This window comes from Triturus cristatus, chromosome 4_2, assembly GCF_964204655.1.
Source record: "Triturus cristatus chromosome 4_2, aTriCri1.1, whole genome shotgun sequence".
NCBI lineage: Eukaryota > Metazoa > Chordata > Amphibia > Caudata > Salamandridae > Triturus > Triturus cristatus.
The window spans coordinates 24,844,033-24,871,489 of NC_140586.1; the positions used below are offsets into that span (position 1 = coordinate 24,844,033).

At 45.9% G+C, this 27,457-nt stretch overlaps 1 protein-coding gene across 1 annotated transcript in view; it reads left to right on the top strand.

Annotated features, from left to right (window-relative positions):
* KCNH3 (potassium voltage-gated channel subfamily H member 3) overlaps positions 1–27,457 on the top strand; it is a 337,652-nt gene that overhangs the window by 139,083 nt on the left and 171,112 nt on the right. The window contains exon 2 of the mRNA XM_085600263.1: positions 20,419–20,652. Within this exon, the coding sequence (XP_085456389.1) occupies positions 20,419–20,652 (234 nt within the window). The remainder of the gene's footprint in view (positions 1–20,418; positions 20,653–27,457) is intronic.

Here is a 27,457-nt window from a genome sequence, read left to right on the forward strand (position 1 = left end):
AGACCCAAGGATGCTCGCCCACCGGGGAGCCCTCCACTAAGGAGTGGCCAGCCGAAATGGCAGAGCGAAAGGTATTGATGGTTCTGTACGCCAAACCGTCCTCAGCCAAAGCGGCTAGAAAATTCACAACGGCAATCAGATCCGCTGCCACGGGATCGAGATCCCGGCGCATACACCAACGCACCCATCGCCTCCAAGAGGATCGGTATCTCTTGACCGTACCGTTGGCCCAAGCCTTTGACATGAGCTTCTCAGCTGCTCCCGAAAGGCCCGGGATCGCCCATCGTCCCCGGTAATCCGCCAAGCCATCAGGGCCAGGGACCCCTGCGCTACGAGGGGGTGAGGAATCCAGTCGGGATCCAGGAGAAGAGTCGGGAAGCGGGGTAGTAGGATTGGAAAATCCCAAGAAAGTTCCAGAAGAACTGGAAACCAAACTTGAGATCTCCAAATCGGGGATATTAACACAATGTCCGCTCCCTGGCGACGCACCTGCGCCGAAACTCTCGTCAGCATGGCAAACGGGGGAAAGGCATAACCCGTCTCCTCCCTCCAGTCCTGGAGAAAGGCATCCGTGCTCGTTGCTAGAGGATCCGGCCGCCAACTGAAGAACCGGGGCAGTTGATGATCTAGGCGGGAAGCGAACAGATCCACTGAAAACGGGCCCCAGATGCTCTGGAGGTCCGCAAATACTCCCGGATGAAGTTTCCACAGGCTCACGTCTTGAACATGCCGTGAATGGTAATCCGCCACCTGGTTGCTGCGGCCTGGAAGGTATTCCGCTGTGACGGAAACATGATGATCGAGGCAATACTGCCAAAAATTCGCTGCCAGGTCGGAGAGAGCGCGGGACCGAGTCCCCCCCAGGTGGTTGATGTAACGCACCGCGGACACGTTGTCCATCCGGAGAAGGACGCAGGAACGGACCGAATCCTTGGTCCAGCACTTGATCGCAAAGGATCCCGCTAACAGTTCCAGACAGTTGATGTGGAGCTGCTGTTCTTGTGGTGACCACACACCTCCGGTAGCATACTCGCCACATCGTGCGCCCCATCCGGACCTGCTGGCGTCGGACTCGATAACAATATCGGGCGCGGAACCGAAGATTGCCCGCCCATTCCAGGCTTCCATATTGGCGAGCCACCACTACAACTCTTCCCTGGCTTCGGCCGAAAGGGTGACTTTCTGGGAATACGAGAGGCCTCTGCGAAGGTGCCTGGCCTTGAGGCGTTGTAAAGCCCTGTAGTGCAACGGGCCCGGAAAAATTGCCTGTATGGAGGCTGAAAGAAGACCGACTATCCGAGCCAGTTGGCGCAAGGAGAGACGCGACTGCGCAAGAGACCGTCGGATCTCGTGCCGAATCTTGGTCATTTTCCGAGAAGGCAGGCTGAGGGTGGCCGCCACCGAGTCGATCACAAAACCTAGGAACGTCACTTGTTGGGCCGGAACCAGGACTGACTTTGCTTCGTTGATAACGAAGCCCAAATTCTGAAGGAGATCCACCGCCGTTTGAAGGTGGTCCGCCAAAACCCGAGGACATTGGGCCATGATCAGGATGTCGTCCAGGTAGACTATCATGCGCATTCCGGACGCCCTCAAGCGCTCGATTGCGGGCCGAAGGACCTTGGTGAAACACCAAGGGGCGGAGGACAGACCGAACGGGAGGGTGGTGAACTCGTACACCATGTCCCGCCACCGGAACTGCAAAAATCTCCGATGGGGAGGAAAAATCGGAATCGCCAGATAGGCGTCCTTGAGGTCCAGACGCGCCATCCAATCGCCGGGTCTGAGAAGATCGCGCAAGAGATGGATGCCCTCCATCTTGAAGTGGCGGTAAACCAGCCACTCGTTGAACTCTCTCAGATTGATAACCGGACGTTGTGTCCCGTCGGCCTTGTCGACCAGGAAAATATTGCTGAGGAAACCTCTGGAATGAGGTCGGGCCTCGACGATAGCTTGTTTGTCCAGTAACGCGGAGACCTCTAAATCGATCAGTGCCATGTCGGCGGCTGAAAAGGAGAGGGGGCGAGGAGGAACCGACTGATAGGGTTCCCCATGGAACTCTATATGGAACCCTTGTACTGTCTGTAGCACCCACGCGTCCCCCGTGACAGAAGTCCAGGCCTGGAAAAAATGCGCCAGACGGCCCCCCACCTTTAGACGGGAAGAAGGGAGAACACTCACCGGACGAGTTGGAGGCTCCACTGCCTCGACCGCCTCTGCCTTTTCCTCTGCGACCTCTAGTCGGGTAGAAGTTTCCAAATCTGGCTAGATCTTGGTAGTTGCCATTACCGGAGCCTTGCCCTCAGCCCTGCCTAGGACGGCCGGACGAGCGGCCCCTGCCTCGTCCGGCCCCCCGGAAAACACGGGGGTGGAAAACTTTGCGAATGGTAGTTTGGGCTCTGTCTAGGGAAGTGAAAGTGTTTACGAATTTACCCAATTCCTTGATAAAGGGTTCTCCGAAAAGGCCTCCCCGGGCTACGGAGCCCGCCTCGGAATCTGCGAGGTCGCCAAGCTTGGGATCTACCTTGATTAGCAAGCTTCGTCGTCGTTCCGTAGAGAGTGCGCAATTGGCGTTTCCCAGGAACACTACCACGCGCTGAGCCCAAGCAGAGAGGGTATCAGGCGAAATCAGAGAGCCAGATTCCTTGGCCTCTTCGGCCATATCCAAAATCTTAGTGGCAGGGCCAAGTATATCCAGAAGCTTGTCCTGGCAAGCTCGCCAGGATCTGTCAATACCTCGTTTGGGGTCCTTGACAAACTTCTGTAAAAAAGTCGCCATACGGGGATCGATCTCTGGAGTAGCAGCCACTTTGCCCTCTAGAGAAGGCCGGGGGCATTCTGCCCTAAGACAGCTCCTGGCCGAGGCCTCTAAAGGCCGGCGAATTCTGCTGGCGACATATTGGGCGACCTTCTCAGAGGGAGCCCAGTCTGAGGAGCGGGGATGCAAAATGTCATCAGGGTCAAACATGTCAGCGCAGAGGTTCTGCGTCTCACTAGTTGGGTCGGGACGGGACGGCCGCCAGGGACGGGATGGGCCGGCCTCGCCGTCCGTATCGTTCGCCAAATCCCCTGATGGAGTGGGAATCGCTGGAGCAGGATTGCTCGCTAAGAACGCCTGCTTAAGGCGAGCGAAGGCGTCTATGTCCACCCCAGAGTCTTTAGGCCGTTTGGCAGAAGGTGGTTGAGAGTCAGCAAGAACACCCCCCGAATTGGGGGAGGGAGGGGGAAGGTTCTGTGCCCTGGCTAGCGCCTGCTCTATTCTGCGGGAAAGGCGATCTTCCAAGGGCCCCATGGCCTGCTCCACCGCCTTGTGGATAGAGTCATCCACCGCGTCATAAAAGTCCTCGTCCCATTGTAGGGCTGTAAGGGGGTCCTCCTCCCACTGACCGTCCTGCTGGTAAGCCTCGTCGTCATACAGTTCCATTGCAGGTGAGGGCTCCAAACAGGTAAGTGGGGCAGAGAGGGTAACCTCTGAGCTAAGGGGGGCTGGGTGTCAGCCTGAATGAGGTGCGGGCAGTGCTCGCGTGAAGAAGGGTACAGAGACCCGGGATCCTTAGCCCTGGTGCAATAATCAAAATATAGGGCACCCTGCCAACAGTATAGGGATCCCTACAGACTCCTCAGAGCGTTGCTTTGGCCTAAGAATACCGACCTCACCCCTAAAGCGATTGAAATCGCCAAATAGTTATGTCCTCCAGAAAATGGGACAGCTGCCTAATGGCAGATACAGACTCGCTTTCCTGCGAGCGTTCAAATTGATAGGGGAGGCGTTTAAAACTCTGCCTCAGGGCAGGAAAACAGGCCACACACGGGCGTCCGGCAGGGCAGGCTCCGCGACGAAGTGTCTGAGGCATTGACGAGAAACGCGCGAAGAATGCGCGGAATGCCAGACGCTTCGTCGCTGAAGCGCGCTAGGCGCCCTCTAGCGGCAGGAGGTGCGCCGCGAGCCTGGGCACCACAGAACTCGGCCGTTAGGGAGAGAAACGCTCCCACGGCCAGGCGAGGGATGACCGAGTAGCGGCTCCCTCGCAAACCTGACGAAAAAACGGAAAATCTTTACACGTTGAATAATAAAACCATCAAAGCGCCACAAACGCATCGGTTACAAATCAAAGCGGAACCTGACAAGAACAATCAAGGATAGCGCGCGAAGCGCTCTCTATGCATTTTACTAAAATATGTCATAAAAACATTCCACTTTAAAACATTTCACTTTTAACAAACATTTTACTTTTAAACAAGTGCCCCAAACAAAGTTATGAGGGGGAAGTTGAGGAAACACTTATCTGAGGCTGCAGCATTAAAGAAAGAGGAGGAATGGATAACAACAGAGGACTACATACCCCCAGGAGCCCTGTGATTGGTGCATGGATGTCGGTCTAGCTGCCCATGGACACTCTATTGTTTCTGTGTTATGTTCCCTATGGTTCATGGGAACAGTGGTTTTTTTTTTGTGAACTTTGAAGTGCTGCTACTGGAATTAAAGAAAGATAGACCATAATCCTCGCCTCCGGTCCTGACATAGAATTTCTTAAACTGTGATAGACTGGCGGCATTACAAAGTTCGGGGTGAAATGTTCAGAGTCTAGCGCCATGACAACTGAAAGAACTCCCTTCATTTCAGAAGAGTCTGACGCGTTACTTAATGCGCACTGATGGCTGCAGGTGGTGGGCGCTGGCACTCGGTTTTTGGAACAGGACTTGTTTTCATATTCGGACTTCGACCTGAGCAAGGCAGGGAAAGGGAGAAAAGGAAGAAGGAAGGAGCAAGAGAAAGACAGTAAATAGTGACAGTGGCGAAAAAGACCCTGCAAAAGTAAGATAAAAATCCAGGAAATGTATGGTGGTGGAAAAAAGAGGCATGAGGTGCAATAAGAGCTAGGCAGCCGTGAAACTCAGCAACCGCGGCATTCGGCTTCGGCCTAGTAAGAAAACTTTAGCTCTATGAACCTCAATTCAGCAAAATGCCAAGGGTAGCAGAAGTGGCGTCACACACAATTTGACCTTCAATGTCACTGACAGACACACACATGCTTACACATACACATTCCCACTCTCACACACACTTTTCTCATATAAACACACACTCTGTCACAAGCATGCACATAACATACATTTAAAAGCATTTTTTCCTCACTTCAGCTGCCAGTAAAGGTAATACTCCAGCTAATTGTCATCTAATGTCATCCACCTTTTTTTTAAATCACACTAATAGGGTATAATGAAACATTATTCACTATTATATTAATAACAAGCATTTGCAATGCAATAGGTCTCGCATTTATAAGAGTTTGAGCTATTGGCATTGTAAAATTACAATGCCTTTTATTTATGTTTTGGTTTTAAAACAAATAAAAGGCATTGTCATTTACAATGTCAGTAGCATAAACTCGCATAAAAGCAGTGTGTGGAGTGCAGCAGTGTGCGGCGTGCAGCAGTGTGTGGCGTGCAGCAGTGTGTGGCATGCAGCAGTGTGTGGCATGCAGCAGTGTGTGGCATGCAGCAGTGTGCGGCGTGCAGCAGTGTGCGGCGTGCAGCAGTGTGTGGCGTGCAGCAGTGTGCGGCGTGCAGCAGTGTGTGTGGCGTGCAGCAGTGTTTCGTGTAGCAGTGTGAGGCATGCAGCAGTGTGTGGCGTGCAGCGGTGTGCAGCAGTGTGCGACGTGCAGCAGTGTGCTGCGTGCAGCAGTGTCGTGCAGCATGCAGTAGTGAGCAATGCAGCAGTGTGCAGCAGTGTGTGGCGTGCAGCAGTGTGCGGCGTGCAGCAGTGTGCGACGTGCAGCAGTGTGCTGCGTGCAGCAGTGTCGTGCAGCATGCAGTAGTGAGCAATGCAGCAGTGTGCAGCAGTGTGTGGCGTGCAGCAGTGTGCGGCGTGCAGCAGTGTGTGGCGTGCAGCAGTGTTTTGTGTAGCATTGTGCGGCGTGCAGCAGTGTGTGGCGTGCAGCAGTGTGAGGCATGCAGCAGTGTGTGGCGTGCAGCGGTGTGCGGCGTGCAGCAGTGTGCGACGTGCAGCAGTGTGCTGCGTGCAGCAGTGTCGTGCAGCATGCAGCAGTGAGCAATGCAGCAGTGTGTGGCGTGCAGCAGTGTGCGGCGTGCAGCAGTGTGTGGCGTGCAGCAGTGTTTTGTGTAGCATTGTGCGGCGTGCAGCAGTGTGTGGCGTGCAGCAGTGTGAGGCGTGCAGCAGTGTGCGGCGTGCAGCAGTGTGTGGCGTGCAGCAGTGTGCGGCGTGCAGCAGTGTGTGTGGCGTACAGCAGTGTGTGGCGTGCAGCAGTGTGCGGCGTGCAGCAGTGTGTGTGGCGTGCAGCAGTGTTTCGTGTAGCAGTGTGAGGCATGCAGCAGTGTGTGGCGTGTAGCGGTAGGCGGCGTGCAGCAGTGTGCGACGTGCAGCAGTGTGCTGCGTGCAGCAGTGTGCTGCGTGCAGCAGTGTCGTGCAGCATGCAGCAGTGAGCAATGCAGCAGTGTGCAGCAGTGTGTGGCATGCAGCAGTGTGCGGCGTGCAGCAGTGTGTGGCGTGCAGCAATGTTTTGTGTAGCATTGTGCGGCGTGCAGCAGTGTGTGGCGTGCAGCAGTGTGCGGCGTGCAGCAGTGTGCGGAGTGCAGCAGTGTGAGGCGTGCAGCAGTGTGAGGCGTGCAGCAGTGTGAGGCGTGCAGCAGTGTGCGGCATGCAGCAGTGTGCGGCGTGCAGCAGTGTGCGCAGCAGTGTGTGGCGTGCGGTAGTGTGCGGCGTGCAGCAGTGTGCGGTGTGCAGCAGTGTGTGGCGTGCAGCAGTGTGTGGCGTGGTTTGTAAACAACAAGAAAAGCGGACATCAAAGGAAGGGTGGGAGGGAACGAGCATATGGGGTGTGAGTTATAACGAAACTTAAAGATAGGATCCATTCAAGTATTCCACTTTTTCACATAGCAGCACTCATGAAAAGGATGGATGAAAGCAAAGAAAACAATATAAATTACAAAAATGTGTAGAACATCACTGCTAAAGGAATTATCTATAACATATTACTTATGTACTGCATTATTTTTATATATGTATATATAAAGTTCAATGTAACTAAAATTAAAAAGGAAAAATAAATACATATCGACAGATAAAGCTATTGCTACAGCGCAGTCAGATGCAATATTACAATGCTCAAATAAAGCTTCCTGTGAAAAAAAAGTTCTATTAATAAAGTATGCGTTTGTTTATTGGCCAAATAAATCCTGCAAAAATTTTATTTTGCATTTGTAGTATTTTGTGACCATGACCACATTATATAGTCAAGCCTGCAAATCTCTGCCATCCCACAGCAGTATTAAACAGGCAAATATTACCCTTGAGCTGCTGTTTACTGCAGGCTCCATCGCCAGTGGCCTACACCATGAATTTTTTATATAGGGTTCCTAATAAACCAGATCATATGGGGTTTATTAAGAAGAACACTGTTGTTCTGAAACCGGTACAGGGTCTCTCTTGCATGATGAGGCCAAAGCCAACTAGGAAAGATGGATTTTTCTAGTTTTTCTTACAAAAAAATTCTATTTTGCTTACAAAAAAGCACATGGGCAGCATTGTGTGCATTAGGAATGAATCAGCATTATGAAAACGAAACAATATAAATGTTTACAATTATTGTATTAAATGCAGAAGGACAACACTCTGCATATTCAGTTGCCAAACAGTGATGAAAAGTAACTTAGTTATGCAACTAATGTTAAAGTGTTGTACATAGTGGAAGGCACGTTCCAAGAGAGCAGAGGAGCACTTGGCCCACAGAACAGACGCATCCAAGAGAAAGGCATCCCAGTAGAAAACTAAATTGAACTGTTAATCCCTGCAAAATATTTGTATATTTCTCAAAGAAATAAAAACTTGGCTCTAGTGCTTTTGTGTTCAAGTGACACATCTTATCACCAGCTTTAAAAACTTTAAAAGCAGACAGAAGTGAAAACGGAAAACATTTGCGCAATTTATAAACTTTACTGTCTGTTGAGGCCACCAGGAACGCAGCGATTGGGACAGGAATAGTTTGTTGGCATTCTGTGAAGAAGATAACATCAGCATCATGCTGTCTTCATGGGCCAAACCACCTACACATCTTGGCAGTTGGGAAAACAAAGTGGAAGTTAGCGAAACAAAGAGGTGTTTTAGAAGCAGGGCCTCTGAAAAGTGACCTCAAAAATATCAGTCATGTCTCGGTCAGACAGCTAAACAAAATATACACTTTCATACATATTCTGAAATGTGCCCCAAAAATCGAGGCAAAAAACAAAACCACATCTGGTAAAAGTGATTGCAGAATCCACAAAGTGCCTTACAGGAGACAAGAATTATAAGCCGCTCAAAGTAATTATATCATGTAAACACTCTTAGCAATAATGCCCTGTTTTAGATTAACAAAAGACACAAATTGGGAGAAACACATCGAGAAGATACAGGCAGCAGCGAGAGGGAAGAGAAGCATAGAAGGAGAGATAGCTGGGAAATATGCACTCTCATGGAGTGCTTAACGAAAAAGAAAACAAGCCCGGCGGAGCGTGGCGCGCGCGCTTGGCGGGGGCGGGGGAGCGGACCCTTTGAAGTAGGATGCCAAACGGATTGCATGGCGGCACGATGCACGTGATTGTGCGCGTGCTCGCCGTGCAATCCACTTTTGGGAGCCCCTTACTAGAGTCTCGCTGAGCGATCGCTTACGCGATAGCCAGGCGAGACCTAAAAAAAAGAGAGAGAAAACAGAGAGTGGAGCCAAACCAATATCCATGAGGATGAGCTACCACTATGTTCCTGGCACCGGTTTTGCCACCTCAGAGGTCAGGGGTCGCAAAGGCAGTGCTAGGGTTCGCAAGGGGCAAGCCAGGGGTCCCAGTTGCGACCCTTGCCTTCCCCTAAAAGATGTCCCTGTTTGGGTACTCATGCTGTTTTTTTTTCAGACGCTAAGCACTGGTCTGATGATAGTGGTACACATTTGCACTAAAGAGGCAGAGCCCAGCTTTCACACTGGCCAGCAGTGGGTGCTTTTTGGATGTGACAAAGATAGGTTAAATCTGACAAAAACGTGGTGCATCAAACAAAGAGACTGTAATTCAATTAAGAAACTGACGCGTAGCCAGCAAAGTTCTTATAAGAAGAGAATTCTGAATTCCAATATTGCAGTTTTGGTACAGCAACTGCTCTTGAGAGGCCTTTTAATCTGAAAAATGACAGTAACATTTCTTTTGTTTGTATGTTTTACTATTTTTTGTACCTAAGAAGCGAGGGGAGGATTATTTCTGTCAGTCGACATTTTGCCATTGATATTCTGTCATACGACCTGTGTTTGGACCCACTGGACAACAAAAGGGAGTTATCTGAATAAAAAAGGAAAGATTGAGACCATTTCAGGACAGCTTGGGGGGCCTGAACCAATATGGGGCAGTGGCATTGGACAATAACTCCCAGCCCCCTTTCACTTCACTTCTTGATGCTTGGCTGCTCTCCCTCTCTGAGGACTGGGCCTGGTACTGCAGGCCCCCCTCGCCCACACGAGCAGCTGGCCTCTGGGCCTAGTGCTTCTGGGGGGAGATGGGGGACGGCATCCACTGATCACAATCTGACAGTCTGGCTTCCCAGGGTAGTAGTGCTCGCTCCCTTTACTACTATCAACATCGCTCTTCCTAGCTGCTTGCCCTCCTCGAGAGCTCTGGGACGTGGCTATGGTGATGACGGGTGCACCCATGGAGACCTCTGAGGGTACCTGAGAGGGGTGAATAAGGGGAGTCTTCCAGGCCCCACTAAGGTTGCCACTGGAGGCTGGGACAGGCCAGAAGAGCACCCGCCATTGTTATATTCAAGATACCCCAGAGAAAGAAGCATTGCTGGTGCCATGGACAAGTGAGACCTCAATGGCTACCCCGCCATTTCAGTTACCATCGGATGACCCCAGTTGGGTCTACTGGTATGGACTAGGCTGCAATCTGGGTTGGGCTGCTTGCGCCGAGACTGTTGGTCCCTCCAGTGTCTGCAGCAGCAAGTGGGCCTGACAGTCTACAAGCAATCTGCAACACCTTCTTGCACTCTGAACCCCCTGCAGCCCTTCTTCACTGAATCAGACATCCTTCGACATCCGATCCTTGGCCTCCCACAGTGTCCTATAACCGAGGGTCACCACAAATCTTGGTGCCATGGAGAAATTTAAGTCAACTAAATCAATAGCGCTAACACTGATGGAGCACTGACAGACCCCCTCCCATAGGACAAACCAGCTAGATGCAAAACCAAAGGATATTGGTGTGATGTGACCTCTCACAAGGCAAACATAGACACTCTTGCCACCAATGTTGACTTGTTGTTTAAGGATCAAAGGTGACTTGCAGAAAGGGTCACTGAATCAGAACACACAAAGGAGCAACAGCCCCAAGCATCTCTCTTCAACAGAAGCTCCAGGAGCTAACTGATCAAGTGCACTTTCTGGAGGGTCGGGCAGAGGACACAAAAGGCCGCTTGCAGAGGAGCAACATTAAGACTGTTGGCATGCCCGAGGGGAAAGGCAGAATATAGTCAAATTCCTCAAGAACCTATCAAAGCCTTTGTGGTGCCACATTAGCTCTTCCCCTTCTTCTCCATGGAAAGAGCCCACCGGGTCCCAACTCGCACACCTCTCTATGTAACCCCTCCTAGGCCGATAGATGCCAAGCACCTGCCTTTTAAAGACAGAGGCAAAATGCTGTGGTCAAAAAGGCAAGCTCCTGATGTTCCCGGATTACACTCTAGCCATCCAGCACCAACAAGCATCCTTCTTGAGCATGAAAAGGAAACATAGAAAGATGGGACTGAAAAATTCACAACTTTTTCCTGTGAAGGTCAAGATCATAGTGGGACAAGAGGTCCTCTTCTTTACTGAGCAAGAAGCAGCATGGGTCTGGGCTAAGTGGAAGGGTACCTCGTTGGAGTAGGACGCACCAGAGGGTGGGAGTGCCGGGCCACCTGGCGCAGGCACAAATGTAAAAGACTCAAGCCTCTGCCTACTAGGAATGAGGCCTCCATGGATGCTCCTTCACATGAACAGGCGTGAGACAGCAGGCTATTAGCATTTGCAGCAGCCTTCTGCCATGAACCGTCCGGGGCCTTGGGCTCTACCTGAACTGACTTCACTGACGACCACTGCTCTCCTCAGCTGACACTACTTCTGGATGCAGAGGCTCTTTTGGTGGTGACCCTTCAAATGACTGACGACCTGTTGTGAAGACGTGCCCCTACCCTTGGTCCACTATTCCGGGACTTAATCATGACCAGACCTACCTCACTCAACTTAGGCTCCTATGACACAGCTCTGTAGGCTCCTAACTATATATTTACATCATTTAATCTTCTCCAGGGCTCTCAACACAGCACGACTTACTCTTTCTGAATAACTCCTCTAATTCACCAAAATTAAAGTGTAGAGCAGGTTAGGTAAATACTAACCACATACCAGCGAAGTGTTTTTCCTTTCCGATCAGGAACCATAGCCCCAGGTGGGTGGGCAGCCCGGGGCGCTCGGATGGGGCTACACATCGTTGCTCTCAACACTCCACACCCTAGATGTACTCAACTAAGGTTGCTTATGTTTCTGGACGGTTATCTGTTTGTTCTCTGACTTTTGCATTGTTGTTTCTACTTTTCTGGTTTCCATTTGCAGGGCTTGAAGAGTTTGTTATCCCCTTTGGGGATCACTTTAGAAGTACAGCTGGTCCTTCTCTGTAGGCAGTGTAGGACAATATGCAAGTGACCCTGTTCCCAGCACCTACTGCTCTATTTTACTATGGCACAGCAGTCAATTTTTCCATTATTACCTGGAACATAGGGGGCTCCTACCACTAACCAGCGCTATCAAAGCTATACATTTCTCAAGCGTAGGGGGGTCCACATAGCTCTGCTCCAATAAAATCCGGTTACACTCATGGACTGGGCCAAACTCCAGAAGCTCTGGCAGGGTCATCTTTTTTCAACTTATTTCTCAGTTTATGCTAGGGGAGCATTAATCTGAGAATGCTAAGAATGATGTGCATCATGTCAGGGCCTTCGGCCAGGTGCAATGGTTCGTGTTCTGTGTCCCTGCCGCTTTCTGAGACAGATCGAGTGCCCACATCCAATGATGGTGTCTTCATAGAAACATGTCAGGGCCTGCAGGTTGCCCTCGGTACCACCTCCCATCCATATTCTATTAGTGTCCATGTCCATAGGGCAAGAAGAACCTCAAGTATGGCACATTCTCTCACATACATTTTCACTATATCTCTTGCACTCTTTTGTACATTTATACTCTGTCACACACAGACACAGACACACTGCCACTCACACTTCCATTAGTCAATCTGCTTTTATTGTGTTAGAAAAGCTTGTCCTGCTGCTTTTGCTATACCTGCCTTGCCTTTTAATGAGGCTTAATAAAAACATATTCTTTATACGTTATTCAAAAATAATTATGTTGACAAGTCTATGTTTTTTACAAGTATGATGTAAATCAAAAGTGCATTTCCTAAAAATAGCTGAACAGGGCTTGTATTTGGTTTCAAGTGTAAATCAAGCAGATACAGTACTGGAAATGAACTAATCCATGTTCTAACATGTAATATCACAGCATCCCGCCGATCTTATGAAAGGCTTGACTTCTTCGGCAACTATAGATGTTTTCCAGTACCAGTTTGTATTTTGGGGTTTTTGAAACCCAACTTACAATGTAAAAAAAAAAACTTCAAGTCCCGGAAAAAAGCATTGTGGGGAATGAAAAGCCAGAAATGGCTGAAGGTGTCACACAATCTTCAATTCATCACAATACCCCAAAGCCTCAGCCCTAGTCTCCCTTCTCGCGCCATGCCACATACACATTCCTCTCTCCCCTCTTGCATCAGCCCCATTGTTGCAGATGGAATTAAGTAGGCATCTAGAACTACGGAAAGAGTAGGCATTTTGTGGGTGCCTTTGTAGAAATATGTGTCTATTCATGAAAGTTGTGTGATTTTTTTATATGTGGAGAGTAAGAGGTGTGCTCATGTAAGTGTGGGATGATGGTGAATAGTGTGAGTGAGTGCAGTGTCAGTGGTGCGAGTGCAAGGTGAAAAATGTGCCGATGTGAGTTTCCGGTGAGCTGCATGAATGCAATGTGAGAGGAGGGCCCATGTGAGCGTTGGGTGATAGGAGTGCGTGCACAGTAAGAAGAGTGAGTGCGGGGTAGTGTGAGTGGTATATATGCAGAGTGAGTGGTGTGCCTGTGTGTGGTGCAGGGCAAGAGTGATGGGTGATCTGTGAGAGTGCATGATGAGAGGAGTTAGTGCAAAGTGAATGGTGTGTCCCTATGAGTTTTAGCATACTATTGTCCCTGTGTGCAGGCAGGATGAACAGAGTGCCAGTATGAATTCCGGCTGAGAGGTTTGTCTGTGTAAGTGCAGGGTGAGAGGCGTAAGTGCAGGATTAGAGGAGGAAGTGCAGGATGAGTGATGTGACTTCAGGGTGAGTGCTGTGCTTGTTTGCGTGGTGTGAAGGTAGGATGAGTGATGTGCCCAAGTGAATGAGTGGTGAGCTGTGTGAGTGACAGGAGTGCTTTGGTGAGTGCACAGTGAGAGATGTGACATTGTGAGAGTAGGGTGAGAGGAGTGACTGTTGAGTGAGTGATGTGACAGGAGTTTGGGTGCAGGTGAAAGTGCAGAGTGGGGGAATGAATGCATGGTGAGTGATGTGCTTGTTTGAGGGAGAATGCAGTGAGAGTGACAGGTGAGTGAAGTGTCACATGAGTGCAGGGTCAGTAGTGTGCTTGTGTAAGCACAGGATGAAAAGGCTGAGTGCATGGTGAGTGGTGTGAGTGCAGTATGATCACTGTGAGTGTAGGGTAAGAGGAAGATGAACAGTATGAGTGCAGGGTATCAGCATGAGTGCAGTGTAATCGCTGTGAGTGTAGGGTAAGCGGTGAAAATGACAAGTGAGTTGAGTGTCATATGCGTGTAGGGTGACGGTGTGCTCGAGTGACTTCAGGGTAGTAGGATAGTGAATGGCATGAGTGCATGGTGAGCAGTGTGAGTGCAGTGTGATCGCTGTGAATGCAAGGTGAACATGAAAGTGAAGGGTGAGAATGAGGAGGAAGTTGTATGAATGCAGTATGTATTCCCAGACACCTGGAGTAACTCAGCATTGTATTGACAGCTTGTGTAGGGTTTCAGATATAAATTAAGCTATTGCTGTTATGGCATCAATCAGGGATGGAAGGTGGTGGAAATAAATATTGTGCTGACCCTGCAACAAACTTTCAGTCTCCTGATTAGAGTTGCCAGTTGATCGGATTCATACCGGCACCACAAGTATTTTGGTGTCCCAGCAAGTAGAAAAATAAGCAAAATCACCTAAAGCTGGTATTTTTAGCACTTATCTGTGCACACTTCAAACAGCAAATATAAACAGCACTTTTAAATGTGTTCTAGGGCTGCGTTAATTATCCATGACTAATAATTAAAGGAAACAAAGACAGAAAAGTCATGTTACAAATGAGTACATACCGTTTTATTTACAGTCCTATTTAGTATCAAGGCGAGGCCTTTGCAGACTCAAATGGGCTGTATTTTTCTCTTGGAAAAGTGCATCCCTACTGTGAGATGCCTTTTCATGAAATGCATTCTTCCACTATGTGCACTTTATCCCTGCTAACCAGTAGTAAAGTACCTGTGCTCCCTCTTTAATACAAGGTTGAATTGGCATATTCCTAATTGGTATATTTAACTTGCCTAGAAGTCCCTAGTATATTTTTCAAAGTGCACCCAGGGCCTGGAAGGTAAATGCCAATAGTGTACTTCAGCACCTATTGTTCCATTCACTACAGTGTTAGTGCAAACATGGCTTCAGGCATACCATTGCAGCAGTGTCAAATTGCAACTGATATTCGACCTGTCAAAATAAATCCTTTTTGACAGTTACATAGCACCCTTTTATAAATTATTAGGTCACCCCTATGTAGGCCTTGTGGCCCACAAGGGAGAGTGCATGGTATTTAAAAGTAGGGACACTTTTCAGCCCATGGGGGCCCTGAGACTACCTTTACCACCATCAACTGAGCCGCAGGGAGACCGCAGATGTATGTGATTAGCGCCAGGTGGGCGCACAAAAGGATTTCATGCTCCAGCATTATGGGACACGCCCGGGCGAAGACCTGGCCAACAGCAGGCCCATCTTCGCCTGGATGAAGCTGGACTGGCCCATACCCTTTGCATCGCTCACTAGGTACTGTTGATTACTCTTTTATGTTATAAAAAAATCTGCAATCCTTTCTGAAATAGGGAAACACAAGCCCTCGAGTGTTCCCCTCAAAACAGCTCTTGGCACCTCTCTTGTTGGATTTTTGCAGAGGGTAGTTGGAGTTATCAATAAGGAGACTGAGTTAGCTTAACGCTGTCTGTCCCTCTCCTCCCACTCTTTTACATCCTTGGCATCTCCCCGGCTTCACAAGCTGCACCAACTACCGATATAAGAGCAGCAGGTAATATCTTAGAGTTGGGGGCAGGTGCTATAGAAACACCAGTTAGTTGCCCTACTGAGGAAACAGGAGGCACAAACCCAATTACAGCTAGGTGTAGCCAAAACAGGAGGTCAAGTGGGTAAAAGAAAGAGAGTTAAACTTGGGACTAAATCCAAGAGTTCGCGCCCTTCTATCCTCTCCCCTTGCACTGACATTGGGGAGGCAGAAAAGGACAAACTAATGGACACAATGAAAGACTTTTATAATAATATTCTTAAGTCCCTGATAGGCAAGCTTGAACCAATTTTTGATCACTTGGGGGGAAAAAATCAGAACTATGCAAGCTAAACTCTTTCTTTGTTGCCCAGCAGTTGGTGGCGCCACTTGTTGTGCCACCCATTGTGCCATCTGCTGTTTTATGCCCAGGGGTCATGACCTCCAGCTCCGTGCCCACTCCACCGGTGTTCACTGCCACAGGACCCGCAGGAAGTTACTCCTTGACTATGCCTGTAGTGTAATCTAGGGGGACTAGAAGTGAGCAGTTAGAAATGATTACAATGCCACAGAAGGGGTCAAGGGGAGAAAGAGAGTTGGGTCAAACCAGCAGAGCCTTTGAAATCATGAAAAATACTGTTCCTGAGCTTCCACAAGAGTGTACTTCGTAATTAATAGTCTTAAAGAATGTTCTGACTATAACATCATCTCTGAAGAAAGACCATTTGGCCTTGAAAAATAAGGTAATCTACTGACTAAAGAAAAACTCTGGGTGGGTCCTTCACTGCTCTACTGTGGTATTAATGGTGAGAAGGACTCACAGGATTGGTCCTGGGAAAAAGGAAGCAAATGGAGACTGTATGATCAATAACTTTAAATCACCAAATATGGTTAAAACACTTAATTGTCTTTACAAACGGGCACGGATTTCAGGATCCATTCAGGTGCTACCTTTCCAATTATGCAACAGGAAATACCCCTTGTCCTGAGATTGATCGGTTAACTTGCAATGTGGAAGTCCAAAATTCCTTTGAAATACTGGCGTCTCTCGAAGATCTGGACTGACTGTCCCAATATGGGGATGGAAGCTCAGAACGATCCCAGTATAGAAGTATTACAAGAGGAGGGCCAATTGAATCCAGGTCATAAGGTTATCTCTGGGAGTGGCTGTCTATCGGATCTAGTTGACTCCGGGTAAATATCAAGGAGGACATCAGCTGATCAATGAGGTCTTAGAATTTATTCATGGAACATTGCAGGTATTCACTCGAAGTAAACCAACTCTGATTGACTTGCTGCCATTTATAATGCAGATATTGTTTTACTGCAAGAAACTTGGAGGTATATTTACAATACCCCTGAAAAAAATCAAGTGTCAGCAAAGGGCTGCATACAAACTACATGCTACAGGTTAGAAAGTTATGTTTTTTTCCGAATCTTTCATTATCCTAATGTTGCTATAAAAAGGGGTTGTTTGGGTAGAAATAAATACTTACTTGTAAAGTGAACCCTAACCACTGCGTTACGTTCTGAAACCTGCGTCTGTGCTTCTACAGACCAAGCACTCTTAAAACAAGCATTTGCAATGCAATAGGTCTCGCATTTTCGGGAGTTTGAGCTATTGGCATTGTAAATGACAATGCCTTTTATTTATGTTTTGGTTTTTAAAACATAAAATAAAAGGCATTGTTATTTACAATGCCAATAGCTTCCTCGAGTAAATGCGAGACCTGTTGCATTTTCAATGCTTGTTAGATGAGCTTCAAAGACTTTTGAATGGAAGCATTAAAAGAAAACCTCTCATAACTGTACCAACAAATAGGTCCTTTTTCTCACCAGGCACATGGCATGCATGATTAGAAGGTGTGTAGAAATAGCGCTTCGCGGTACTGTGGTAAACACTAATGTACTGGAATCTTTATTTGAATCCCTTTCGGAGCAGTCAGTAAAAGTGACAAATATAATTGGAATATTGAGCAGTTAACATGCACCTTTTGGTTTCACTTTTCCAAAATTATCCTACATAAAATCCTACTGAGCAATGTGCTGAGGGTTACTTACTTGGTGCACATGGGGTCTAAGTTTATACTTTTTGACAGGGCTGTTTTAAATTACCAGTCTGGCCCTGGACGTGTTCCAGAGTCGAGTCAATGACAAAGAAGTGGTCCAAATGCTACGTTCAGAAGGGGGAGGGTGTGGCTTAACGGCCAGTGCAGCCGACTTGGGCGCTGAGAGATCCAGGTTTAAGTCTTGTCGTGTGCTCAACATCCTGTGATTCTGGGCAAATCACTTCCCCCTGCCTACGGACAGCGCCTACAGACCCTCACGGGTTATTTGCCGCGCTATACAAATCCAAGTTTTATATTATAGTATAATTATTAAGAAGAGAAAGAGGCAGCCAAAAGACGAGGATCAAATGTCCAAGCAAAATGGAAAAAGTGGCCTAGAAGGAGACTAGATAAGAGAGGGGGGGGGAGGAGTGGCCCGAACGCTACTCTTAAAAGCTGATGAAACACAACTAGTAGAAATGGACAAAGTGTTGAGGAACTATTTGCAGCCGTTCCAGGCGTTCTGAATTTCCGGTACCGATGGGAATCTCTGTTCGCAATTACGAGTTTGCAGACCAAGAATTACTTGGCATAATTCTGCATGGAAAGCTGCATGTTTAAAGCTACAGATCAAATTTTTTATGAAACTGCACTACAGCAACAGCACCGGCCCTGATATAATATTAATGGCCGCAGAGCAGCACGGTAGCAGCAGAAAGCCTTTTAGGCTCTTACGCAACACGTAGCTAAATTAATTATTTGCAGGGAAAGGATCCCATACCCCCGGCAGCCTCCGAGGGATCAGTGAGAGCCGGACTGCGGAGGCGCTCATTAGCGACCCTCAAATGTCAGACACCGGGAGGAAAGAAGAGGCCTGACAGGGAAGGAGACACAGCGACACAGATCTGGAAGGGAGGGGGCGCGAGAAAGACAGGGACAGCGAGGTACAATGATGGAAGAGGTGGCGATGGAGCGGGCACAAAGAGGGGAGAGGGCGCGAGGTAGACGGGGACTGCAGGTTAGACAGGGACAGCGAGGTACAATGATGGAAGAGGTGGCGACGCGAGAAAGGGAGCGGGCACAAAGAGGGGAGAGGGCGCGAGGTAGACGGGGACCACAGGTTAGAGATAGGAAATGATAGAAGGCTCGTGAGAGAGAGCAGGATAGAATGGGGAGAGCGGGAGAGACAAAGAGCAGTAAATTCAGACATAAGCGAAGAGAGAGAGAGAGAACAGTAAATACAGACATAAGCGAAGAGAGAGAGAGCAGTAAATACAGACATAAGCGAAAGAGAATGGGGTCGTAAGAGAGACAGAGGTCTAGGAAAAGGAGGGGAGCCAGGTAGAGAACAAATGCGTATTACGAAGAAAACAAGACAAGCCCGGCTTCTAAAGTGGTCCGGACGCGAGCGAGCGCCCGCCGCGCGAAAGTGAAAGCAAATTTGTCACGCGAGACGCGGCGGAGCGTGGCGCGCGTGCTTGGCGGGGGCGGGGGAGCGCATTCCAGGCGGGGGAGCGAACGCTTTGAAGTATGATGCCGAGGGCGCTAGTAGGCTGAAGCTCTTCCCCAAACGGATTGCATGGCGGCACGATGCACGTGATTGTGCGCGTGCTCGCCATGCAATCCACTTTTGGGAGCACTATGAAATGCCCCTCTTACTAGAGTCTCGCATACCGATTGTGTAAACGCAATAGCTAGGCGAGACCTAAAAATGACTACGAGTATGGATGACATAAAACCTACATCTCGTAATTTCCTTTGTCTTACGTAAAATTTTCAATACACTGATTTACACATGAATGATTCATTGTTTCTATATTTATGTATGATGTAAAGTGCTCCGACACCCTACACAGGTAAGAGAAGTGCTATAAAACAAATGAAATACATGCGAGAGAGGGGCTATGGAGAGGTGAGAGGCACTGTTGGAGGGTGATAGTGAGGGAATAATTGAAGAGCCCTATAAAGATTGTCGAATCCTGGGGCACTTAAGTTCATCATTTACTATGTTTTAAAAGCTAATACAATTGAATATATAATGAAAAATGTGTTCTAGAATACGTCATTTTTGCCCAATTTTCTTTGAGGGGGGACCTTGTAGTAGTCAGGCTTGCTCGCTGCACTCACTATGCATCGTATGGAGGCTGGTCTGCCAAAATTGCCAGGGCTGCTTTTGGTTCCCAGTCCATCCCTGATCCAACCTGTGCTCCATCGCGGTCAGAGTCAAATTTTGTTGAGGACCCAGTCTCCCATGACCATTGACTATCATTGGCACGTTGTGCTTCTTTGCACTATTCCTACATAAAACGTTTTAAATTCATATCTACAGTTTCCCATATTAGATTTTTGTCACTTTTGGTTTAATTTTGTTTGTTAAATTTTACTCTAGTTTTCAAATTTGATTTGGGATTTTTATTGTTTTACATTTTAGCTTTATTACTGTTTTGGTGCTGCATTAATGCTTTACACATTCCCCTAAATTAAGCCTGTTTGCTCTGTGCCATTGCTACCACGGGGTTGAGCTCGGGATAATTTAGTGACTTGCATGGTTCACCCCGACAAGGGATGTGATTATTCATTGAGGTTTGTAGTCACTCATCCCAAATAATAATCCCGTTTCTTACCACCATCAATAATCTTTGCTTTTCCTTGAACAAATCAAGAGTATTAATCCCTCCCATTGGATGCGATTTGTCATATGCTGCATCTCATATTGCACCTTGCACAAAGATCTTTGTATTCTAACTTTTACACAGCTCTTCTTTCTATGCTTCCCTCTCTGCACATCTCCTTTTATGGACCATTCTAAAAGCAGCATGCCCTACCCGCTACCACTCAGTCCTGCCAGGACACTGGACTGAAATGTTCATTGGCCGTAAACCCTTTTTCCATGTGTCCCTTTCCATCCTTTCCCCCCAGCACTAACACCATCTTCTCCTTTGCAGACAGCAACTTTGTCCTGGGGAACGCGCAGGTGCCCAGCTCGTTCCCAGTGGTGTACTGCTCTGACGGCTTCTGCGACCTGACTGGCTTCACACGGGCCGAGGTCATGCAGCGCTCCTGCGCATGCACCTTTCTCTACGGCACTGACACCAACGAGCTGGTCCGAATCCAGATCCAAAAGGCCCTGGAAGAGAGACTGGAGTTCAAAGCTGAGCTGGTCTTATATCGAAAGAGCGGTGAGTACCTCGGGGTAGAGACAAAGGAGGCTAGCAATGGAGGATGGCAGTGTGACCCAATGTACCGATGTATCTAGTGGTATTTGTATAGCTCAAAACGTGCGGGGAAGGGACAGACAACTGAACAGAGGGTGAGAGCCTGAGATACAATATAGTTGTTACGCGGACCAGGATATCAGGCAATATGTCTTCTTATTGTTTCCCTCTGCTGTGGAGCCATGGAATGTTCGTGTGCACCATTTTCTTGTTTTGAGCGCAGCAACATGTTGAGGTAAGCTACTATGTGACATAGCGAGCTATCCCTTCTAAGTGAAGAGTGCAAAGAACTAGAACTTTTGTTTTATAAACAAAGTTGATAAATTGCAAATTTTAAAGCAGATTTTTCCAACTATATTGCCTTAAAAAGGCAAGTATATTAGAGACTGTTTTGAATAGGAGCTCATAAAATCATCTAAAAAATCTTCCAAATTTCCACATAGAAATCATTCCTGTTCTCTCTCTGCGCTGGCGCACTAGTGGCTGCCATGCACCAATGCAGGCACACTTTCACCATGGTTCAAGGGTGCCTGCTTTGCAAGCAGGATTGTTTTTGCGCAGGAAGGTGTCCCTTCCTGCATAAAGAACAAACTAAAGGATACCTTCCTGCACAAGAACAATCCTCTGATGTTTTTTCTTCTATGTGTGCTGCAGAATGCAGCTCATGTAGGAAGAGGAAAAAACGAGCAGAAATAAACATATTTAACCGTGTTATTCATTTCCTGGGAAGGTGTAACAATTTGACACATTCACACAGTTACCACTGTTGGTAAATCTGACAATGAGACAAAAACCATGGATGGATGCGTGGGAACATTCATGCTCCACCCATGAAACTCATGCCAAGGGCAGAGTAATGCAAGGCAGAGACTTGCGCTGCCTTGAATTACTCCAGATTTAGCATGCCACTCAAGGTGGCTCTGTGTGGCCTAGTAAATCTCATTTAAGGACTTGCATTGACCTTGCGTCACCTTGCATGTTGCAAGGGAACTCAAGCCCTTAGTAAATTTGGGCCTTCATGTCAAGGCCATTTTAAGAAACTGCGCAAATACTGTCTGTATGAGCTCATGTGCCAAAAGACACCTCACCTATTATACTTTCTATGATAGGAGATACAATGGCCATAATATTAACTATAACAAACATGTCTATATGAATGCATGTGGTTTGAAAATTGTCTATCAGAATTACTATGTGAATCTGAATTTCTTTGTGTCTCGTACGTGAATAAGTTAACGTGCTACAGAGCATGCTAGCAATTATTTTGCTGGTCCGTCCATTACAGTGCAAGAGAATCCCTGCACAACAGTTTACCAAAGAATGTCAATTGTTCATTTATCGTTCCCTGAATTAGTAACAGTGTAAGGTGTGCTGTACATAAAAGGTATCAGCAGGGCTTTAAGTGGGACGGATCGCACCTGCAATTTTTTAAATGAGGCCTCGAAATGGGTCTCTATCGAGCTCTGTTTTGTGCCCTGGCACAGGCGGTCCGTTTTTTTCTAGACTGCAGTGACAGCAGGCACATCGATGTGTGCGTGCTCACACTGCTCACTTCTCAGTAGTGGAGAAGTTAAGGCATGACGCCATGGAAGGTGAGCTTTGTAAGGGAAAGGAAATCCTTTAAAGAGAGTAATTTTCTCTCTAGATTGCCCTTCTCTTTTTGAAATGCAGGAGCAGCAACATTGTCGTGGTGTCACCAGGGCTTTACGTGGAAGCTTTTTCAATATTATATTCAAGCCATAGTTGCTGCTTATTTATCTTATGCAACTAACAACCACTGACAAAGCCAATAGTCCTGACTTGTTGTAGGTATGATCTTACTTGTTGTATCTTATATCTGGGTGCAATGACAGGAACAGCAAAATACAAGTCACACTATGCTAAGCACATATTTTTAGTTTACATGTTTTTAAGCTACGCCCTTAAATACATTAGCCACGCTCCGTTGAGGGACCCCCCAGTTTTTTCATCCCACTTAAAGCCCTGGGTATCAGTCAGAGGTGCATGCCCCATCAGTCACTGCTCTATAGAATACGTCTGTCGCTCACAGTGCTGTACAATACCGGTCTTCTCTCTGGCTTTACCTTTCTACTTCCACGTCTCCCAGCATTGGTCTCCTTTTCGCTCTCTTTTTTAATTTCTTTTATTTGTTAAAAAAAAAAAGTTTATATAAACATAATCAAACAATTGTATTTTCTTCAATCAATACATGCAGGACAATACATTGCTAATTTTATAATGGTTTTGGGGATAACATAACTTAACTGTCACTGCTATCCATCCCAAATATTACATTTCTTTCCGCATTTTATATTTCAATTCATTTATCTTTCTTTATTAAAACAACACTTCTTTGTATAAACACTTTAAATACTTCTTTTCTTTTTAAATTTATGAATTAAAGTGCCATAGATAAAGTGCCGTCATACATCTCATTCAAAAAGTGCCATTCTTACTTAAAACAACGTCCTGTGTTATTATTTAAAAGAAATAAAGTGTTTTACATGGGTGAACATACAACAACGCTTCTTTGTATATGAATAAAATCTTCCATAAAACTATCAATACTACTTTTCTTTTTAAACTCCTGAATTAAAGTGCCATAGTAAAGGTGCCGTTTATACATTTCCTTAAAAATTTGCCAATCTTAATTAAAACAATGTTTTATATTATTATTTAAAAGAAAAATGTTTCTCACGGATTAACATACACCAAGACAATCAAATAGTAAATAATTAAAATTATTACAAATTACTACAATCAAATAGAACCATATAAAATGTCCGCTCCTAAGCCATACATGCATCTTCAAAATCAATTTTATGGGATTACAATTGACGATCAGCATGTTCAGGTCTCACAGGACCATTTAACAGTTGGAATATCAACTAAACAGATTATTAGTCGTTACAAACTACCCTTAGTATCGGGGAGGCAATCAGATGTTATCTTTTTTTCTACTATGAGAATAAACTTTACAAACTGTGTAGTCAAGCGTGCAGATTTCCCAGATAGGCAAGTTGTAAATGCTTGGCAACATGTTCTCACCCTATTTTCTTCAAAGATTGACTTTAACAGGGCGTTCCTATCTTGTAACAATCAAGGACAAATGGATACAATATGCAATAATGATTCATTATGAAAACCACATAATCTACAACTGCTTGATGGCCAGTTTTGTACCCATAAAGGAATTCCATCCTTTGTGGGATATCACCCAAATCATAACAACATGAATTTATCTCTTACAAACGGTTTTAAATGGGAAATAAGGTATGGTTGTGGCTCCAATTTGTTAAATGAATTAATAACTGACCAGGCATGCCTTTTTTTTGCAAACTCCTCCATATCAAATATAATCGATAGGAAGTTGGCTAATTGATTTATTGTCTGTCTGAACGCAGCTTTATTTCCAGCTATGAGGTCAAAGGGCTGAGACTTAAAAATATTTAGACTCTCCGTTAGATAAGATCTCCAATCACTTGCATACTCATGCCTCATTATTTCCTGACAGCAATGATTCACAAGTGTGCCAGGGTCAGATTAAAAGAACGAGTATAAAGATTTAAAAAATGCCAATTGTTTTCAAGCCAAATTCCAATATGACGTTGGCAGGCCCGACATTCCTTGGAACCCTGAAGACCGATTTAAAAACTTTTACTAGTAAATTATCATGAATTTTCGAGTCTTTACCTAGAAAAATAACTGACCCATAATCCAAGGAAGGAATCAGCTTTGATTTCATAACCTTGAGTAAATGCTCATGGTTCGGACGTACCAACGTATCTCTCAACTTTCTAAAAGCAAACGACAATGCAGTAGCTTTCGCTATTAAATTGATAAAATGCTGTTTAAAAGACAATCTTTCATCAAATGTGATACCTAAATACTTATAAAATGTTACTGTTTCAATCTTTAACCTGTTAATATGCCATACTCTCATATCTGATTTAGTTGACCCTATCGTCATAATTTTTTTTTTTTATTCATTAGTAAACTGTTAGCTAGAATATAATTATTAAATGATCCTATCAGTCTTTGTAGGCCTATAGCAGTATGATTAAACAATATAGTGTCATCTGCATACTGTAAATATTTTATATTTTGTCCTACAAGGTTAGGAGAGTGAGCATTAACATTTTTAAAATAAGATGGTAAATCAGTCATAAAAAGTTAAAAAAGACATGGGGCTAAGAGACATCCTTGTTTGATTCTACCATGTGTTTCAAGTCGGCGAGTAGTACAACTGCCGTTCCCCACTTTAACGTGGACCCATGTATTAGAATATAATAACATGATCATATCTAACAGTTGTTTCGGATTACCCCATGCGGATAACTTTGCCCAAAGTAAATTACGGGGAAAAGAATAAAAAGCAGCCTTCAGCTCTACAAAACAAATGTATAACTTTTGCCTTTTATACTTTGCTCTTTCTGCCAATAAGGTCAAGTTTGTGATCATTGACTGGGCCCTGCGAAAACCAGTTTGCAATATTGGTATAATTTCCTTTTCAATCTTTTTCTTTCCCTCTTGCGCTGGCATCCTGAACATAACTCTATTACCTCACACTGGGGCCCAGATTTACAATGATTTTGTGCCGGATGTGCACACTTTTGTGGCAGAGCCTAGACACAAAATCCTTTTTTGGCATTTTCTAAGCCACACAAAGCCACTTTGCGTGGTTTAGCAAATACAAAGTATCGCAACGCAGCTACCTTGTATTACTTTGCATCAGGTAGGTATCTTGCAGCACACACAAAAAGAGGAATATGCCTCTCAGGATTGTTTTTGAGTGGGAAGGCATCCCTTCCTGCTTAAAAAGAATCCTGTCTATAATGCAGGCTCCATGGCACTATGGTGCAAGAGTGCTTGCATTGGCGCTAGGCATCACACAGTGCTCCAAGGCAAGGGGAGAGCAGAAATGCTCCATATCTTTGTAAACATGGAGTATTTCTGCTCTCTCCCTTTCACGTAACCCAGCCATTTCCCTTGCTGTGCCGAGTTGCGTGATATAATAATAAATGTACCCTCTGCTCTTTAGCTCCATCATTCACCCCGTCATACTTACTCTCAATCTTGCATACTTTAAGTCAGTACTGCTTTTTTCACACACTTTCTGTTCAGGCCCGGTTCTAGAGGGTGGGCCAGGCCATCCCAAGATAGCCCCGTGGCCCAACCACTTGTAATTTTTCTCCTTATGTATCATTACTGCTCCTATTGTGAAGCGCTCTGACACCTTCGGGTAAAGTCCGCGCTATATAAAAACGCATTAAATAAATAAATAAATAAAAAACCAAGGCCTGTTCGTAAACTGAAAACATGTTTTGTTCTTTTTCTTGGTGAAACAATCATATGTGCCTGTAGCCTAGCTATCAAAGCCTAACAGTGTAATTTCCATGTACAAAGTCACTGCCGTAGGTTATTTTAAGTGCCTGAGGGCGGGGATGAGGTCACAGGGGCTGTTACTATTACTCTGAACGTGTAAACTGAACACCCCCACTATATTGAGATCGCAAGCTCCAGTCACACAGTAATTAAGAGATGAAAACTGTTTTGTCAGAAACAGGGTGAAGGATATTGCCATTGCATGAAAGTTAAGTGAAAATGCCCATACATTTAGGACATAAATGTTAGTAATGTTTTGTTTTATTTTCTTTCTGCTGTGGTGCTATTCCTTACCTCTGCAACTATGCGGCTCTGGAAAACTAAATGATGTGGCATGGTTGACTAAATTATGTGGCAAAGGCAAATTGCACAGTGTAATGGGGTACATTTGGTAATATTATTATTTCATTATTTTTATATGTAACACTGTCTCGTTAGTACCAGTATAACACTCAAATTCATTAATAGGCTACTAAAAGGTGACCAGTCAGCCTTTGCGAAGGGTCTCCACTGGGAAGTATCACACCACTCTGTTTTTAGTAACTTTTGATCCGTTTGAGGCAGAAACCTTTTTTTCTCTTAAAATCTGCAAATTATGCAACAGATTATGGATTATGTGGCAAATCCATATTTATGTCGAATTCTCTGTAGCCTCAGAACCACATATGTCCAGTGGCCCTGTTTATGGCACTATATGAAGCAAAATAATTCTGACAATGGCAACGTTTTGGCTCTTAAGTGAAAAAACTTCTCAAGTTTCACTGATACAACATAGATACAGAATGGGAAGCCGCAGTGCAAGTGACTTATCGAAAGAAAAGCACTGGCAACATGTGCTGCTGCTGCTGGTCTGCCTACTCTCGTTCTCCTGAGGTACTCGCAGAAGGCGGAGCTCTCTGATTTAAATAGAAAGAACTTAAAGAACATACATATCAATTTGTGGCACCGGTGGCTGTAAATTTATTCTCTCTCAACATATGCTTTCATTTTGCCACATGAATAGGCTGAAACAGATTATTACTCACATTTGGGATTTTAGCATCCATTGCTGAGGTTTGAACATCAAAACATCCCAGAGCTCCCTCCTCTCAGAGAGGAGGTTGTAGCCCTCAGTGGGACTAGGGTTTCCCACTGGGAGGAGAAAACCCAAATGATGAAGCATGTCACCTTTGGTGAGTGAGGGCATTCGTCCTAAAAAGGGATATCTTCCCCGTCATACTTTCACATATGAGACACTTGTATTGCTCTTTTCTCTTCTTTTTCTTTGGTTGCTTCACTACGTTATTTAGAAGCTGTACTAGACCCAATAAATTTATTGTGTTTCAAATATATTGCTATGGGGGTACTATTTCTTGCAGGTCTTTAAATATATATACCCTCGGAC